General features: G+C 38.0%; 1 protein-coding gene across 2 annotated transcripts in view; it reads left to right on the top strand.

Moving 5' to 3' along the window:
- The first annotated feature begins 9,201 nt into the window (after positions 1–9,201).
- Positions 9,202–17,415, top strand: part of EXPH5 (exophilin 5) — a 59,121-nt gene continuing 50,907 nt past the window's right edge. The window contains exon 1 of one of the 2 annotated variants that reach the window (XM_026721028.2): positions 9,202–9,544. In XM_026721028.2, coding sequence (XP_026576813.1) covers positions 9,426–9,544 — 119 coding nt within the window. In that variant the 5' untranslated portion in view covers positions 9,202–9,425. The remainder of the gene's footprint in view (positions 9,545–17,415) is intronic. The other variant, XM_087937120.1, reaches the window with a different exon arrangement.

Genomic DNA, 17,415 nt, shown 5'->3' with positions numbered 1-17,415 from the left:
TTAATACTGTCTATCTTGTATTTAGTTCTCATTGTATGTATCCCTATTTTTCCCAGTTTCACCATAACCTGTTCTTTTAATAAAGCATTCAGATCTATGCACACAGTCTGTTTTATTGGAGGATAGGTGGGTTTAGCTGCATGTTGAGCTGCACACAAACTAACATGTAGTGAGGACAGAACAGAATGTACATTCTGATAGAGAGTAATTCCCTGAAGATGGGCTCCAGCACAAGTCTGAAAGATCAGAAAACTAAATTTCTGGTCCCAGTTATCTGCAACATTGTCCTGGGACACATATATTTGCCTTCATTCCTAAGGAAAACACAAGAAGAAATCCTAGACCAATAGACCAGAGACTATAAAGTAAAATAAAAATCTCCCCTCAAGATTATTTTGTTTATTAAATTTCTGCACCCGCCTATCTCACCTAACTATGGGCAGCTTATAACAACATAATAAAATAGTATAAAAACATCACGTGACATGATGATGAACATGGAGATGGTGATGTTGCCAGGAAAATAACTTGGACGTGTCAATGTACAGTAGTCATCAGGAATCAAGCTGAATTTGAGGGAGACTTTTTTAAAGTTAGTAATGAAAAGAACGTAAGTTCTAGATAAATATGGAAGCATTGTTTTTTGTATATGTAACAGGATAATATACATTTAGCAATAGTCCATCTGGCATATGGTTCAGCTGTGAATAAAAGAAAAAAAAACATCGCAAAGTAAGGCATATTTAATTCCCAAGCTAAAGGCAACAAAGCAGTGAATGTTGTTCCAAGGAAACATTTGTGTCTATCTCAAATTAGAGAATGATGATTAAAAAGGAAGAGCTGAGTCCCTGGAAGCATGGCATGCAGCGATAGGTGTGGTTACGGCACACCCAGGGCAGAGTTAGGCATCCAACAAGTAATGGAATACTTCCCAACACTAGCCTAAGAGAAAAATGGAGAAATGGACATATAATGAGACTAGGGCAAAGTTGCTGTTTTATCTTGGCTGGTTTAATTGCAAACTCTTAAAACACAAATTGTCAATTTTTTCCGGCCACATTTTTTAAAAATGCATCTTCTTTCTTCAGTGGCTGCAGGGAATATGGCAGCAGCATGAAGGTACAGGTAATCCTCGACTTACAATGGTTTTGTTTAGTGATCTTTCAAAGTTACGACAGCACTGAAAAAAAGTGACTTATGAACGTTTTTCACACTTACAACCATTGCAGTATCCCTATAGATGCTTGATCAAAATTCGGATGGTTGGCACCTGGTTCATATTTGTGATGATTGCAGTGTTCCAGAATCAAGGGATACCTTCTGTGGCCTTACAAGCAAAGTCAATGAGGAAGACAGGTTCACTTAACAACCGTGTTACTAACTTAACAGCTCAGGGGCGGGATTCAACTGGTGTTACTACCGGTTCGGTGAGAGTTGCGTTTTGCGCTGCGCATGCATGTACAACATTTGCTAAAAGACATCAGCTGTGACGCCAGGACAAAGCAGATGAGGTTGAAAAGGCAGGAAATAAAGGACAGCCAAAAGCCCGAGTGGGCAGAAGGGCCAAACAAATGACCAAAAGGTCATTGCACTGAACCAGTTCGATGTCTGCTGCTCCTCAGAGCTACTGGTTCTATAGAACTGGGCCGAACCGGTAGCATTCCACCCCTGTAACAGCTGCAGCGATTCACTTAACTGTGGCATGAACGTTCATAAAATGGGACAAAATTCACTTAACAAATGTTTCACTTAGCAACAAACATTTTGGGCTCAATTGTGGTTATAAGTCAAGGACTAACTGTACCTTTATCTGATGAGTGCATTGGTCGAAATTTCTTATTTTTAACAAAACAACAACAATAACATAAAACCATGCTATCAAATTTCAGACATGAGATATTTGAGTCTGTGTCTCTGATCATAAGTTAGAATAACTCCTGCAACCACACAATCAAAACTCTTCCTTTTTATGTACATCAACCATCTTGACACACACACTCTTGGAATGAAAACGCTCCAATATTCTATTCCACTGGACTTTATCCAAAAGGACAAGTTTGGGTAGACACAAACAGGATTACACTGTGATTTCCAGATAAACATATGGACTAACAGTATTTTTTGCATGAATTCCACCCAGCATATTGTGCTTTTTTATTTTCACTGTTTCATTTTAGCCATATGATGCAATTATGATGCATTGAGCAGGTGTGTCTCCCTAATTATGCCATACTGAGACACTTAGAAAAACTAGGGTGTACAATGGAAGGTAAATAACCTGTAGTGTTGGAAGTGCAATATAGGAAAAGGAAAGAATGTACAGTCTTTTAAAGAGAGAAAAAAATCAATTTCATGCAATCACAAAGTTTCTAAAAATTTCAGCTCTCTTTTTCAAGCAAGATGTGTCAAGATTTTATGGATAGGAAGAAGGACAAATTCTAAAATAAACAGCTAATCCTTGATAGCACTTATTAAGTGGAGAAATTATATACACACACTTTTTGATTGCTTTCAAATATCAGAAGTGAGTGTGATCCAAATTAATATTCCCTCTATCCCCTTAGGGCAGCCAGTGTGCATTTGGTTGTTTCAAGGGGTAATCTACGTTTTATATTAGCTACCTTAAAGAAAAAGATGGTGCAACCACTCCTTAAAATGCTTTCTATTGATCTGACAAACATGTCCAAATATCCAATGTTTGTTTTTAGAGAAGATTTTAGACAGTATAGTAAATATAGATTCCTAGATAAAGCAGATTCTCTTGACCTCTTTCCATCGATGTTGTGAGATGGAAATTATATCGATTTCTCTTTCTGATGACCATTGGGACTTGGATGGAAAGAGTGCTAACAAAAAATAAACACTAGCAATAACCTACACCTGTTGACTTTAGTAGGAAGGGGTGTTCCTCACAAACCGTGTTTCTTTTAGAATTGTTTTTTATTTATTTTTTCCAGATTGAGGATAGGAACACCAAAGGCAAAGCTGCAGAACATAACAATAGTTATTTGGGATTTGGCAGCTGATAAATTATGTACAATAATACAATGCTTTATCACAGCACCCTCAGGTGTTACCTAATTTGTACATGCTAATTTCCTAACATAAAGTATTGTCACATGATGATATATGTGCTTTGACTTATTTTTTTCTGTGCCATTGCATACCTTGAATAAGCAGAGAGATCACCATCTTTGCCTGGAGTAAGATTGGTCTCCACTTAAATAACAAAAAAACAGCTTTGTTGGCTCCTTCTCTCCTTGACTCATCCTTAATGAGTGTAAAGAAAGGAATGTGGTCCCAGCTAACATATGGTAACCTCTTTATTAGGAGTTTTTCTGGGTAGTGCAGAATACATGCCAACATTTTTTCCAGGCATTACAAACCACAGCAGCCTTCAAATAAGATCCACAATGATCCATTAAATTTAAAATCAATAACCAATTTAATCTAAAAATATAAAATTCCAAATGAGACCTGAACTAATCTGCTTAATATTTTCACCTGTATCCCTTTAAGGATAGTGATTCCAATCTGAGCATCATCCTTAATCTTTAATTATTTTATAATTTTGTGAATAGGAATATGATACAACAAAGGTATATGCTCATATTTGCACCTGTTCTGTAGTGGTAGCAGCAGTAAAATGTGTATCCTTCTATGTTCTTAACAGATTGGTGGAATCTCACTTAATTGCACTGACTGAAGGATAGGCAGATTTCTGGGACATGGTTGTGAGACCCTTTACAGATGAAGTTACTGATGCTTCATTTAGTGCGGAATGCCAGTTGGACAGAGTTTAACAAGGTGCTGTCTTGCAGTGTTATTTGAGATTCGTTGTGTCAGTGGTGGGATTCAAAAAATGTTTACTACTGGTTCTGTGGGTGTGGCTTGGTGGGCGTGGTGTGGCTTGTGGACATGGCTTGGTAGGTGTGGCAGGGGAAAGATACTGTAAAATCTCCATTCCCACTCCAGGGGAAGGATACCGCAAAATCCCATTCCCTCCCCACCCCACTAACCTGCTTTCCAGCTCCGCTTTCCTGTGCAGAGCAACAAAAGAAGACCCAGCCGATCAACTGGGACTTGGGAGGCAGAGGTAATATTTGCCAGTTCTCTGAACTACTCAAAATGTTCGCTACCAGTTCTCCAGAATTTGTCAAACCTGCTTCCACCACCTCTGTTTTGTGTGGAATTTGAGGGAATGAATGGGAACTATGTAGCAGGAATGTTGTCATTTATGGCTGGATTCTTGCCTAGCCTGACTTCTTCAGGCAATGGGAAGGACGTGTTGGACTGGATTTGGGCAGAGATTAATGCCTGTTTGAGACAGGGTGAGGTGCCATCAACCCTGAAGGAGGCAGTGCTATAATCTCTCTTGAAGAGGCTCTTTTTTTTAAATCCAGCTGTGTTTGACAATTTGTGCCCAGTCTTCAGATGTAGGATATGCTCCTGAAACTAAGGAAGAAAGACTTATATCTTTAGAAAGTAGCTTATCTAATAGACTTAGTCCGTCATGTAAACAGACATTCAAGCATTCAAAAAGACTGCATTAATAAACTCAAAAATAAAGGAGACCCGCAGAGTTTCTCAAGATTCTGCAAACCATACATTTTTACCATTAAAAACACATACACTGAAGAAAATCTGTATGAATCCTTTTTTTTTTTTTGCTCGATTATAAACCATTCAGAAGCTACAATTGATCCAAAACATAATGACTAGATGTGAACTTTTGCTGCATAATGCTGATTCTGTCATTGTTTGTCCTGGGTATCAATACTTTTGAGACCAATTGAAAGTATACATTTATATGACCCAGCTTTGGATTTCTTTAAGAAACATCTCCATCAAATGGATTCTGACCATCCTGTGCCATCTTCCCTGATAGAAACGTTTATAGTCCAAGCGCCTTGAGATGAGAAAGACATGGACCCAAATGGAGACCTTCTCCATAGCTACACATAATCTCCTATTGCTGACTTTCTGTAAGATAAGGATTGTTTTGTTTATGTGAGACATTGCTTGCCAGTACCACCTTCAATGGACAATTTATTTGTAATTTAGTTTTACGGTATTGTATAGATCAGTTTTGTATTCATTTTTACCTACAGCAATTTAAATGATCATGGCATTGCAAAGATCAAACAAAGATTAAACATCTTTAATTTACACAACAAGCAAAAAAATTCAGAAAACATTGTATTTTATCTATTTGTTTGTTATATGTATATCTTATTTTCCACTGACAGAACACAAAATAATATGTATGGTTCTTCACCCTTTCCACACCCATCCCAGCCATCTCATAAGAACCCTGCTCTAACTGGCCCAGTTAGTTTCCATTTTTAAAACAGAAATGAAGAGGAAAATTGTTCTAACCTCCCTTCAACAGTACATCATTTTCTTTAAAAACTGCTTTCCTCTCATTCTATCTAGTCAAGGCAATTTTATATTGAAACAATGGAACTGTTTCTGATTTGTTTAGTTTGACAATTGCCAATGTCATTCTGAGGTTGTAGAACTTAAAAAAACATGGATCTCCGAGGAAAATACATTTAAGTTTCAATAATGAGAAAGCTGATGCTTTTTTGAGTGCCGGCTATATCTAGCCCACAACTCAGCAATTTCTTAGTTAGAATATTCATCATCGGAATGTCTTACAATAGAGCATGTTATGGTACTGGTGAAACAGAAAATGGGCCTGAGGTAAAGACCAAAGTACTGTAGTGCTTCCTTCTCAGTTCATATAAAGCAGCTGGTGAGGCTGGCAGTTTATTTTCTTTACTCAGTCCATATAAAGCAGCTGGTGAGGCTGGCAGTTTATTTTTCTGAAGCTTTCTTTAAAAGAGGGAATGGAAAAAGAACTTCCCAGTCAAACAGACTAGGTTAGAAGGTTAAAAACAAGTTGGATTATGATGAGAAAGCTAGAGTGTTGATGAAAAGCAAAATTAATCTCCACAATTGCAATCCTGATTCCATCTGCTAAGTACTACAGCACCTCGAAGGCACATGTAAATTATAAGACTGGGCCATGAGCAACTGCTTACTACAGAAATATATCAAGCAAAATATACCCATATGCTATTTAAGGTTGGCATATAGCTATATATCTTGATATAATAAGAATTGCAGTGAGGTGAACAGCATTTTATGGATCAAAAATGCTTCAAGATTTTTGGTTGCTGTCAACAACTTTCACAATTGTCCTCATTTTTCCATGTTATCATCTTAGCCTTTCAGTGTGGATTCTATTTTCCTACATTGTTCTTCAAATTAATTTTATCATGGGAGCTCTCTCACACAACGCAAGGATCACATGAATCAAGGAAGTCGATACACTTACTATTAAAATTCCACACAATTTTACTTGAGACCTTAAAGACTTATTCTCATGAATGGCAGCAAATGTGCCTATACATATGCACAATTTTCCCCAACACCGCAAACAAGAAAAGCACACTGAATGCCATATAATAAAATATTTGTAAGCTTATATCCATAGAGCAGGGGTGAAATCAAACTCGATTTCATTGAGGGCCACATCAGGGTTGTATTTGACCTTGGGGGGGGGGGCAAGGTGGTTGTGGCCAGGTGGGCATGGCTAGCTCGATGTCACTCATGTTGGGGTCGCTTATGGTAGCCTGAGTACTCTGCCAGTGAAAATGGGCTCCCGAACTCCCTTTTCACTGGCAGAGGTACTGTGGGCCAGCCCTTCACTGTTTCCAGGGTGGCCCTGCAGGCCAGATCTAAGCATCCCCGTGGGCTGGCTCTGGCTCTGGGGGCTTGAGTTTGACACTCCTGCTATAGAGGCATCTGTGAATAAGTGAGGTATTATTGTGGTGAAATAATACAAATACTAAAGCAAGGGATTGAAACTGCCCAGAGTCTCTGGAAGTTGGGGGGCATATAAAGTTTATTGTTAAACTTTATTTAAATTATCAACTTTCAATTTATTGACACTTATAAAAAAACTTTAAAACAGCTAAAACAGGGCAGTAGTTGTTAGGGAGGGATTTGGACACTCCATCAAGGGCTTTCTTATCTTTTCTATTTTTAGTATAGAACCAAGGAGTACTACATATTTGCATTTGTTCCATAGTGTAACTTTTTCTGTAATTTAATTAATTGATTTAATTAAACTTGTCTTGCACATTATCTTGTAATTATCACAGTTATCTCCCAGAGCAATTAATTCAATCAGGAACAGACTGGATTCTACAGTTCTTCAGCACCTCTAGGATAATTGCTGTGAGGTTATCACATTATTTTTGCTTTTCTTACGAACAATTTTTCCATATATTTTTTTTTTAGTATTTCAACTAGGGGTGGGTTTTTTTGCATCATTGCCATTTTTTCAACTTTTACTATAGAGTATAAAACCTTCCATTTACAGCACTATATCAAACTTGAAAGCCTAAGAATAAAACTAGATGGCTCATTCAATAATATTATATATCTTAGCACCTGCTTTAGTAAAACTAAACTATGTGTGATGCTAATTATCTCCACAAATTTTTCATCCAGATATTGAGGCTAGCTTTATGTGATTTAAAAAGGTATTACATTTGACAGAAACCAACCTATAGACTCTTCAAATTTAAATATAAAAATTTGAAGAGTCTATGAGTTACCTTGTGTTCTGTAAAAGTCTGTAGTAATGTTTATGTCTGGGAAAATGTATCTTAGCCATACTGATCATTAAAGTTGAAAAAAATACTTTTAAAAAAGGGAATAAACTGTAGAATAAACTTTAAAGCATGAATATGATTTTTTTTTCCTAATCAGCCACAGCTTGAAAGAAACAGACAAAATAACCCGCCTCTGCATCTTTTTCTGGGGCATAATAAATGTTAACTTGCTGAGGAATTCTGAGAGTTGAAGTCCACACATGTTAAAATAGCCAAGTTTGAAAAATACTTTTGCTTTTAGAACCATTTTACAAGCAAATCTAAAGTATTTTTAAAATAACAATATCAAAATGAACAGTGGTAACTTTCTAGTCTTTACCCTCTGATGATTGCTGCAATAACTTTTGACCTTTGCCTTTATTACTTGCTAATCTTTAGCTGCATTTTTGGCCATTTTTGCTTTCGAGATTCAACTCTAGATGCACCATTGCATGTATACCTCTGCCTCACCAGTCATTACATGAACACTTCTCTTTATCCATCTTCTTCAATGGTGGGCTAAAGCCAAATGATAGTTTGCTTAATTTTTTTGAATAAATCAGGAATGGCTGGATTCATACAGATTAAACTAGCTCTTACTAATTTGTCTATTGCATGTGTAATTCTCAACTCACAGAATTCACACACACACACACACACACACACTTCTCATGGTTATTACAGATAGTCCTCAAATTATGATCACAACTGAGGCCAAAATTTATGTTGCTAAGTGAGACATTTGTTAAATGAGTTTTACTCCATTTTACAACTTTTCTTGCCACAGTCAGTAAGTGAATCACTGCAGATGTTAAGTTAGTAACAAGGTTATTAAATGAATCTTGCTTCCCCATTGATTTTGCTCGTCAGCAGGTTGCAGAAGGTGATCATAGGACCCCAGGACACTGTAACTGGCAGGAGTTGGTTGTCAAGAGTCGGAATTTTGATCAGAGGGGATGCTGAATTATGACCAGAGGGGATGGTGAAATGGTCATAAGTGTGAAAAATGGTCATAAGTCACTTTTTTGGTGCCGTTGTAACTTTGGGCAATCACTAAATGAACTGTTGTAGGTCAAGGACTACCTGTACTCAAGAGTTTTGAGAGTTGATGCACCTAGGTTGGGATGATTATGCTAATCAAGTTCACACATTTATATGATAAATACAAATTTCAGGATATTATGGCTTAGTTTCTACCATAGCTACTTGACTTTTGCCCAAGTCTCTTTGAATGTTAGAAATAACAGCGCCTCTAAAACTTGTGCCACTGATCTGAAAGTTACATTCACTCCTTTGGCCTATCTTTACAGTATATTTATCTTTCACACCTTTTACAAATGCGTCGGCCGGAAACAAAGCAAACATTTCTGTCCAGAGGCCTTTAAAAAGCCAATATTTGAGAAGGAGAAACGCGGCGACTCAGAGACACCTTGAGAAAGGGAGATCCCGCCCCTCCTCGAGTCAGCGATTGGCGCGTTCCGACTTTCGGATTCAAGCGGCAATCGCAGGGATTAGTCAAGTGAGCTGTCAATCGCTCAAGGTCTCTGGCAGGTAGGGGCTGAGTGCGTTGACTACCTGCTTTAGTTCTCCCTATCCCGATTCGCGACGAGCGAACTCTGGTCGTCCCGCAGTCTCCTTATTTCACTTGTCGGGTCCGAAGCTGCGCTTTCCGGGCAAGGCGCGCCGGGCGATGCCGGTGACGCAGCGCGAGAGTCAAAGGTGAACAGCCCGGCTGACCTCCAGAGCGCTAAATCCAGAATGAGTCGGTCATCCCGCGGAATAGATCTGAGTTTCTTAAATGGCGAGGAAGCCCGGCAGATCCTCAAGGTGTTGGAGCGGGACTCGCAACTCAAAAAAGCCGAAAAAGAAAGGCTGAGGTAGGAGATCCTCTCTTGGCGGGTCGGCGTTTGCAGTTCTGCACCAAACCAGATTCTTTGCAAACCTGTTGCTTTTCCCGAAATGTAGGAAGCTTAATCCTACCCATCTGGAAGGCAACACATTGGAAGAAGGCGCCTTTCACAAAGAGCAAGAGATGCTATCTAAATCTTTATGCTCCTTTTAGGATACGGGTAACAGCTATTTGGATCTCACCCTCGTCCTTCCTGAGCATTGGACCATTGGTTCATCTGATTTCTATTCCTGAGCCCCAGGTGGTTTTTTTTACAGCTGTAGATTGCTTCACTCCAGTCTAACTTGGGTGTACATTTAGTTCCCAGATTTGTCAGGCAGCATACATTTCCTTTACAAGAAAGATAAAATTGTTGAGTTAGAAAAGAACCCAGTTGGTCTTGAGGCAATACAGACAGATTTCAGCTGCTTGGCAAATTTATAGTATTGCTGAGAGTAAAACAAAAGAGCCTCAGAGAAGTGAGGACAGGAGCAGGTACTCCGAGGAACGTATTCCAAGGTGTTCAATTTTTTCTACAGTAGTTCCAAAACTTGAATTCAAACTATTTCCTGTCCACAACTCTTGTAGATTCCTGGTTCATTTGTATGAAGTTATATCTGTTTTTCTTAGATTTTTTTTTAAATGTTTGGGCTGTTTTCTTTCTCTTAAGCACACAGGATAAAGGGAAGGCACTGACTACATCCTGGATCATTTCCAATGGGTTTTTTGGGGGGGTTTTTTGGTACATCTTGGATATTTCAAAAGAGTGCTTTGATAAATTTATTTGAAGTAAACCCAACTGAGTACATTTGGGTTTTCTTCTGGTTAAAAAAAAGAATAGGACTGTGTATTAAATGGCCTTTTATTACTGATTTATAATACTGTACATGACTGGCCTTCAAACATTGAAAGGAAGTATTTTCCTTTTCCTTTGTGACAGTGCCTTAAGCTTTGTTCCCAAGGAAAGGTCTGTTCTGATGCTCCCTTCACTAGAGAAATTGTAAGCATCAGTGCCTCCCAGCAATTCATCTCATTATGAGCCAGCTGTTTGTATATATAAGCATTACAAAACATCCTACATATTAGCATCAAAAGTCAAATCTGGGTCATCTGAATGGAATAATAAAACTGTGTTACTAAAATTGCATCATAGAAAGCCTCATAGGTAAGTAAGGCTTTTCGTGTAATTCTCATTTTGATCAGGAGACTCATTTGGGATAGTGCCATATGAAAACAAGTCTTGTCAATTTCAGTTTATATCAGGATACTGTGAGTTCAAGTATCTGATTAAAATCACGGGCTTCCTGTGTCCAACTCCTTGAGAGTTAGTTTCATTGTATGTAATTTATTTCTTTTCAAACTAAACCTATAAGGCAAGGTTGTCAAACTCCCGGCCTCGGGGCCGGATGCGTCACACCCTGGCCATGCTCACGTCCAGTTTAGCCAAGTGGAAAAAAGTCCCGATACATCATGTGATGCCATCGTGACAATGCGAGACTGATACCCTTCCTATAATGAAACTCCAACACATATTTGAGCTTCTTCTGCTACAATATGCTCATTTGTTTTTGACTATTAGCATTTGTAACATAGAATATACAGACAAATTGAGTACAAGTAGTCCTCAACTTACAACAGTTCATTTACGGAGTGTTCAAAGTTACAATGGCACTGAAAAAAAGTGACTTATGACCATTTTCCACACAACTACTGTGGCATCTCTATGGTCACATGAACAAAACTCGCACACTTGGCAACTGGCTCATATTTATGACAGTTGCAGTGTCCTAGGGTTGTGTGATCACTATTTGCGATCTTCCGATAAGCAAAGGCAATGGAGAAGCCAGATTCACTTTACAACTGTGTCACTAATTTAACAACCGCAGTGATTCACTTAACAACTGCAGCAAGAAAGGTTGTAAAATTGGGCAAAACTCACTGAACAAATGTCTCACTTAGCAACAGAAATTTTGGGCTCAATTGTGGTCATAAGTTGAGGACTATCCATATACTTGCAAATTGAAAGATTTGAGCCTGAGTTTTGTGATGTTAATTTTCAGAATATTTTGTCTGTTACCTGTTCATTTCCATATTAAAGACATCATCTTCATTTGAAGGGTGTATAAAGTTAATTTTCTATACAATGTAGAGTTTGAATAATACTATTTATATACCTTATAAATAAATATATAAATAAACTTAGTATTGGCTCCTAACAAGGCAAAATGAAGCTGTTGTCTGAACATAGACTGCTTTGCTTCTGGACTTTGTTTCATTTTTAAAATTCCTCCGAAACTCTCTAATTCTTTCTTTAGGGGACTTTGCTCTATAGCTTGCTTCGATAACAAAGAGTGATCCTGAACTCCAAAGAGTTCAGTTGGGTTGTTAGTCGCTGGAATGGGATTGCTTTGCGTTAGGTCAGTGATTCTTATTTAGTTGCATGCCATCGTATCCTAAATCTCGTGTACAAAATATCATGAATTACCCCAAATTAAACATTAGATATTTTTATTTGTTTTCATACATATGTTGGCTCTTCATAGTCTTTCTTGTATAATGTGATGTCCACATAGTTTTTCTGAGTGTTATGGAAGTATTGTTCTTCCTTTTCCAGTGTAGCATCTTCCAAATATGCTAAAGCTGCATCTCTGAGAATTCAGCTATGCTGCTTGGAATTTGGGAAATATATTTGTCTGGGTAAGGAATTCTGGGAGTTGAAGTCTACAGGTCACAGGAGTGTTCTTGGAATCTGCATTGGACTTATCCACTAGAGAACATAAATGCTAATGGATAATATTGATTTTACATCTTCATTTTTGATAATACTCCTTGTCAATATCTACCCTTGTTGAAGAGTGTTACTCATAGCATTGACCCTTTGAGGTCTTCTTAGGAGGAGAAAATGTTTCCAAGCTTTTTGTGAAGGAGAGGCAGGAATGATTTTATAAATTAACTTTGCAGGTATCAATAATTCTATCAATTCCCTCTTTTTCACATTGCAAGATATCTACATGGAAATTTAGGCAAATGGGATTTAGACCAATCAGCCAATCTTGGCAATTTTACCTTTCTTCATTAAAAAGTGATATTTTTTAAAAATGCTGCTTATATTTGATGAGAAACAAATATATATCCATTCCAAATATATATTAAAGTAGGACAGAACTTTGTGGTTCTTAAATCTATTTATTGTTTTTGATTGCTTGGAATCAATGGTCCAGTAACTAGAACCAGAGCAAAAAACAAAAATACGCTGTAGAATTGAGAAAAAAGAATAAGCTGCTACTTAAAAATTCTTAACCCATAAAAATTCACAGTTTTTCTAAGCTTTTTTCATTTCCAATCTAGTCTAGGTGGCAATAAAATATTTTTTTTTTTAAACAATTGTTTAAAATATACTGGAAAAGATCAACTTGTACATCTTCTACTATCTTCTATCTCTGTTCAACAGTCTAAAGACCATGATCCGTCCACCTTATATGTTATAATAAGCTTGGCCCTTAGAATAGATTCTCAAATCTACTGCCTTCAGATATGCTGGATTTTAAGTCCCCCAATTCTTAGGCAGAATGGCAGCCCAAAACTTTGAATGGTCAACATGGCACTAAAATAACAGATTAAAACTAGCTTCCATTTGGCAAGTATTTAGTGGTGCTGATTGAGATCACATGTTTGAACACATATCATTTGAATATGCCCTTATTAAACTTGGTAATATCTATCATTGAAACAAAGGGAGTGTTTGAAAGCATTTAATTCACAAATCTCAAGTTTTCTCCTTATCCTTAAGGAAATTAATGGCTTAGCTTGGAATTTAATTAGCAGCAATATCCCAAGGCAAATAGAAATTGGCCTTTTTTGTGTACCACTGTAGCTGGATTTCTTTCCATTAGCATAAAAAAATAAATTGCACAAACAAAAATGCTGTTATGCCACTCCTTCCAGTGAGAAGGCATATTTCTATAACACAGTGATGTGTCTATGGAGATTTTCAATCATCTAGGTTATGATTGTCTCAAATGTGTTTTTTAAAAGGCAACTGGACTTTCTTTGGTTTTCCTTGAAGACAAGTTTCGCTTCTCATCCAAAAAGCTTCATCAGTTCTGGCAGGATAGTGGGGGGGATGGAAGGATCATAAGTGTTAAGGACCAAATGACTACAAAGAAATATGATCCTTCCACCACCCCTATCATGTCAAAACTAATCCTTCCTCCTCCACCACCCGTCATTCTGCCAGAATCGATGAAGCTTCTTGGATGAGAAGCAAAACATCTTCAAGAAAAAACACTAATATGTGTTTACTCAAAAGTACCTCAGTGGCACTTATCCCCCCTTGTAAGCAAGTATAACAAGCATATACATCCCAAAAGCCCATTTAAAATTCTAACTTATAGGCTGCCTTGCACAAGTTTATAAGCTAAATTCATTTGAAAGATACCAGATTAGAAGATTACAATAGAGACAATAAGTTGTCTAACTAGACTGCATGTAAGGTATAAATTAAGCAGTGGTGTGGTGTGTACAGATATGAAGAACATTGTCTTTTATCTCTAATCACAAGCATGTAAATATTCAAATTATGCCATCTTTTTAAAGAACCTCTAGGCTTAATGAAGCTAGGTAACCACAGTAATGAAATTAACTCAGTCTTCAGTTGAGCAGATATTGCTATGTACCAACTAGTCTACAGAAGTATTAGAAGGGTGTTTTCAGGCTATTTGTTTATATTTAAACTTATGTATCAAGGTGGAGTTCCTCTCCCTGATATTCAGGCTAATTGTAACTTCTCTGAGCCAATGGCTGAAACAGATGATGTAATTGTACATTAGTAGATTATTGTTTCACAACAGTTCATTTTGCTTCCCTGATGAATCAGTTTTGAGTGGGCCTAAACCACATTCATTGAAACCAGGTTCAAGAGCTAATCCGTTGTAACCGAATTTCTGGATTAGGATCATGCCCGAATTAAACTTTACAGGCTGTCCTTGATGTATGACCCTAATCAAGATACAAATTATGGTCATAAATTGTTTTGCCATTAATCAACTCACCACGTGACCAATCGGATTTTAGGGATGTTTTTGTGGCGATCATTAAGCAAATCATTACGATAATTAAACATATTTGCTTAAGTTGGTAAGCAAACACTGCAGTCATTAAGCACATGCTGTGGTCATTAAATGAGCTCATTGAAATGAGTGTTGCCTCAGTAGCACAGTGGTTAGAGTGCATTACTGCAGGCTACTTCTGCTGGCTGCCAGCTGCCTACAATTTGGCAGTTCAAATCCCACCAGGCTCAAGGTTGACTCAGCCTTCTGTCCTTCCGAGATCGGTAAAATGAGGACACAGATTGTTGGGGGCAATATGCTGACTCTGTAAAACTACTTAGAGAGGGCTATTTTTCTGGAAACTGGAATTAAATGGTAGTTTCTGCCCCCCCAAATGTAAATCATGGTCATGTAACTGTAGGATGCGGCAAATGGCCATAAATGTAGGCCGGTAGCCAAGCACCCAAGATGCAACCATGTGATCCCGGGGGGAGGGGTGGCCATGAGAACTTCAAATCTGGGTTGTTATGACCCTTGCTGGGGCCCAGAATCATGTGATCACCTTTTGCAACCTTTGGACAAGCAAAAGCAATGGGGAAGCCAGATTCATGTATCAACCATGCTGCTATGTTATCAACTGTAATGATTCACTTCACAACTGTAGCAAGAAAGGTCATAAAATGGGGCAAAATTCACTTAACCAATGTCTCGCTTATGACAACGATTGGCCCCAAAATTTCTGCTGTAAAGCGAGACATTGGTTAAGTGAATTTTGCCCCATTTTATGACAAACTAAATTTTGGCCAAGAAAAGTGCCAGGACTTCTCCAGCAAGTTGTCAAGAGTCAAGGTTGATTTTTGAAGGGACTCCTCAAAAAGAAAATTAGATACAATCAGCACATGAATCAATACTATACCCAAATTCTCCTTTGGTCCCTCTGCCATCTGATGCATTTCCAAATTGTTGACATGTGAGCATGACCCAAGCAGCCCCCCTCATCAAATTAGTCCAACTTTTGCTTTCATGGAGTATTTTATAGAGCCGTGATGGCGAACCTATGGCACGCGAAAGGTCACCCGGAAGAGCCCCACTGTGCATGCGTGTGTACCACCCGTCTGACGGCTGATTGTTGGGTATCTGGCGTGCAGGGGCAGGAGAGATGCGTGTGCATGCATAGAGATGCGTGGCACACGGGGCGCACGCAGGGGGTGGGGGGGGAGCGTGTCTTCTGGGTGCTGGCATGCAAGCGTGCTGCGCAAGTGCGTGTGCAGTTTTCCGCATGGGAGCCCAAAAAGGCTAGCCACCACTGTCATAGAGGATAAAACTAATGGGATGCAATTATTCTCTTTCTTAAATTGGCTGTGTTAAAGTTATTTAATGATTTCATGAAAACAGGTGAAATGTTCTTTCAATATCCAGTCAATTATGTTATTTTAAATATTGGTTTTAAATTGTAAGCTGCCCACAGTTATCTAGGAGAAGGATGGGCTCAAAATGTAATCAGTAAAATAAAATAAAAACCCTAAGCATAAATGAAGATTTTAATAAATGGTCAGTTATGAAGGCTAAACATGAGAATGTTTCGATTCCTTGCAATAAATCTCTAATTCATTAGAAAACTGAATATAGAGAATAAAAAAGGTATTACAATAATACCTATCTTTTTTTTTTTCTTAGTTACACTGTTTCAATAAACAAGCATTAGGAAGCAATTACCTCCAGGGATTCTAGAGTATTATTAGTGCAGCTTGATTTGAATCCTCAAATCATGCAGCTGATGCTTCTTGTTTACCCATGGCTTTATAACACATACTAATTCCCCGCCCTTTGCGTTTTATTATAAGACCAAACCGGATGCTTCTCTTCCTGGGTCTCGTGATTAGAGAAGACATTTCTAAGAGTAACTTTAGCACTTTCCTTTGGTGCTTTTTAACTCTTCCTTATCCTCCTGGTGGCATAAAAGTTGCACTTGTTCATACCTTATAGTAGTAGTTCTTGACTTACCACTGATCGCTTAGGGATCATTCAGAGTTACAAAGGAAAAAGGTAAAGGTTCCCCTTGCACATACGTGCTGGTAGGATTGCCCCCCCCCCCAAAAGGTACTTATGATCCAATTTTGAGGTTCTGACTGGCACCCCCAGCAGTCACATGACCATATTTCGGGTGCTTAGCAACTGGCCATATTTATGACCATTTGCCACATTTTACAGTTACATAACCAACATTTCTACTGAAAACTGGCCTTTATTTATTTATTTATTTAATTAATTAATTAATTAATATTGCTGCCTATTCGCCCATGGCAACTCGAGGCAACTTTTACTTCTGGTTCCCCATAGCAAACGATCGGTTCACTTAACAACTGCCACATTCACTTTACAATCGCTTACAAAGGAGGTCATAAAATCATGTTGATCATGTGGAAGATCTGTTTTACAATTACCACAACTTATTGCCATAATTGCCAGGCTCAATTATAGTCATAAGTTGAGGGCCACCTGTAGTGGGTTGTAGAGGAGAATCAAGAAAGGGACACTCTCTTATTCCCATTCATTGTTTATAAGATCTAGAGGGTTGAATAGCCATAACCAGTAAGAGAAACGTAAATTCGTTTTATGGAAACTACTGATTACCACAAGAAATAGGCTGATTTTACTGTAAAGATTCAGTCTAAACACTCAACCCAACATCAAGACTACCATTAGCACTAGTGTCCCCACTCTCATCAACTGACTTTTGATGCTTCTTCCTTTTTCAGAAAAGAATAATTTCTCAAGTCTACAAATGTTCTTTCTGCAGTTTGAAAGAGAG

This window comes from Pseudonaja textilis, chromosome 7 (assembly GCF_049901715.1).
Source record: "Pseudonaja textilis isolate UNSWEBS1 chromosome 7, rPseTex1.2, whole genome shotgun sequence".
Lineage (NCBI taxonomy): Eukaryota > Metazoa > Chordata > Lepidosauria > Squamata > Elapidae > Pseudonaja > Pseudonaja textilis.
The sequence above is the reverse complement of the archived record's forward strand: the minus strand, read 5'-3'. Positions and strand labels throughout refer to the sequence as shown.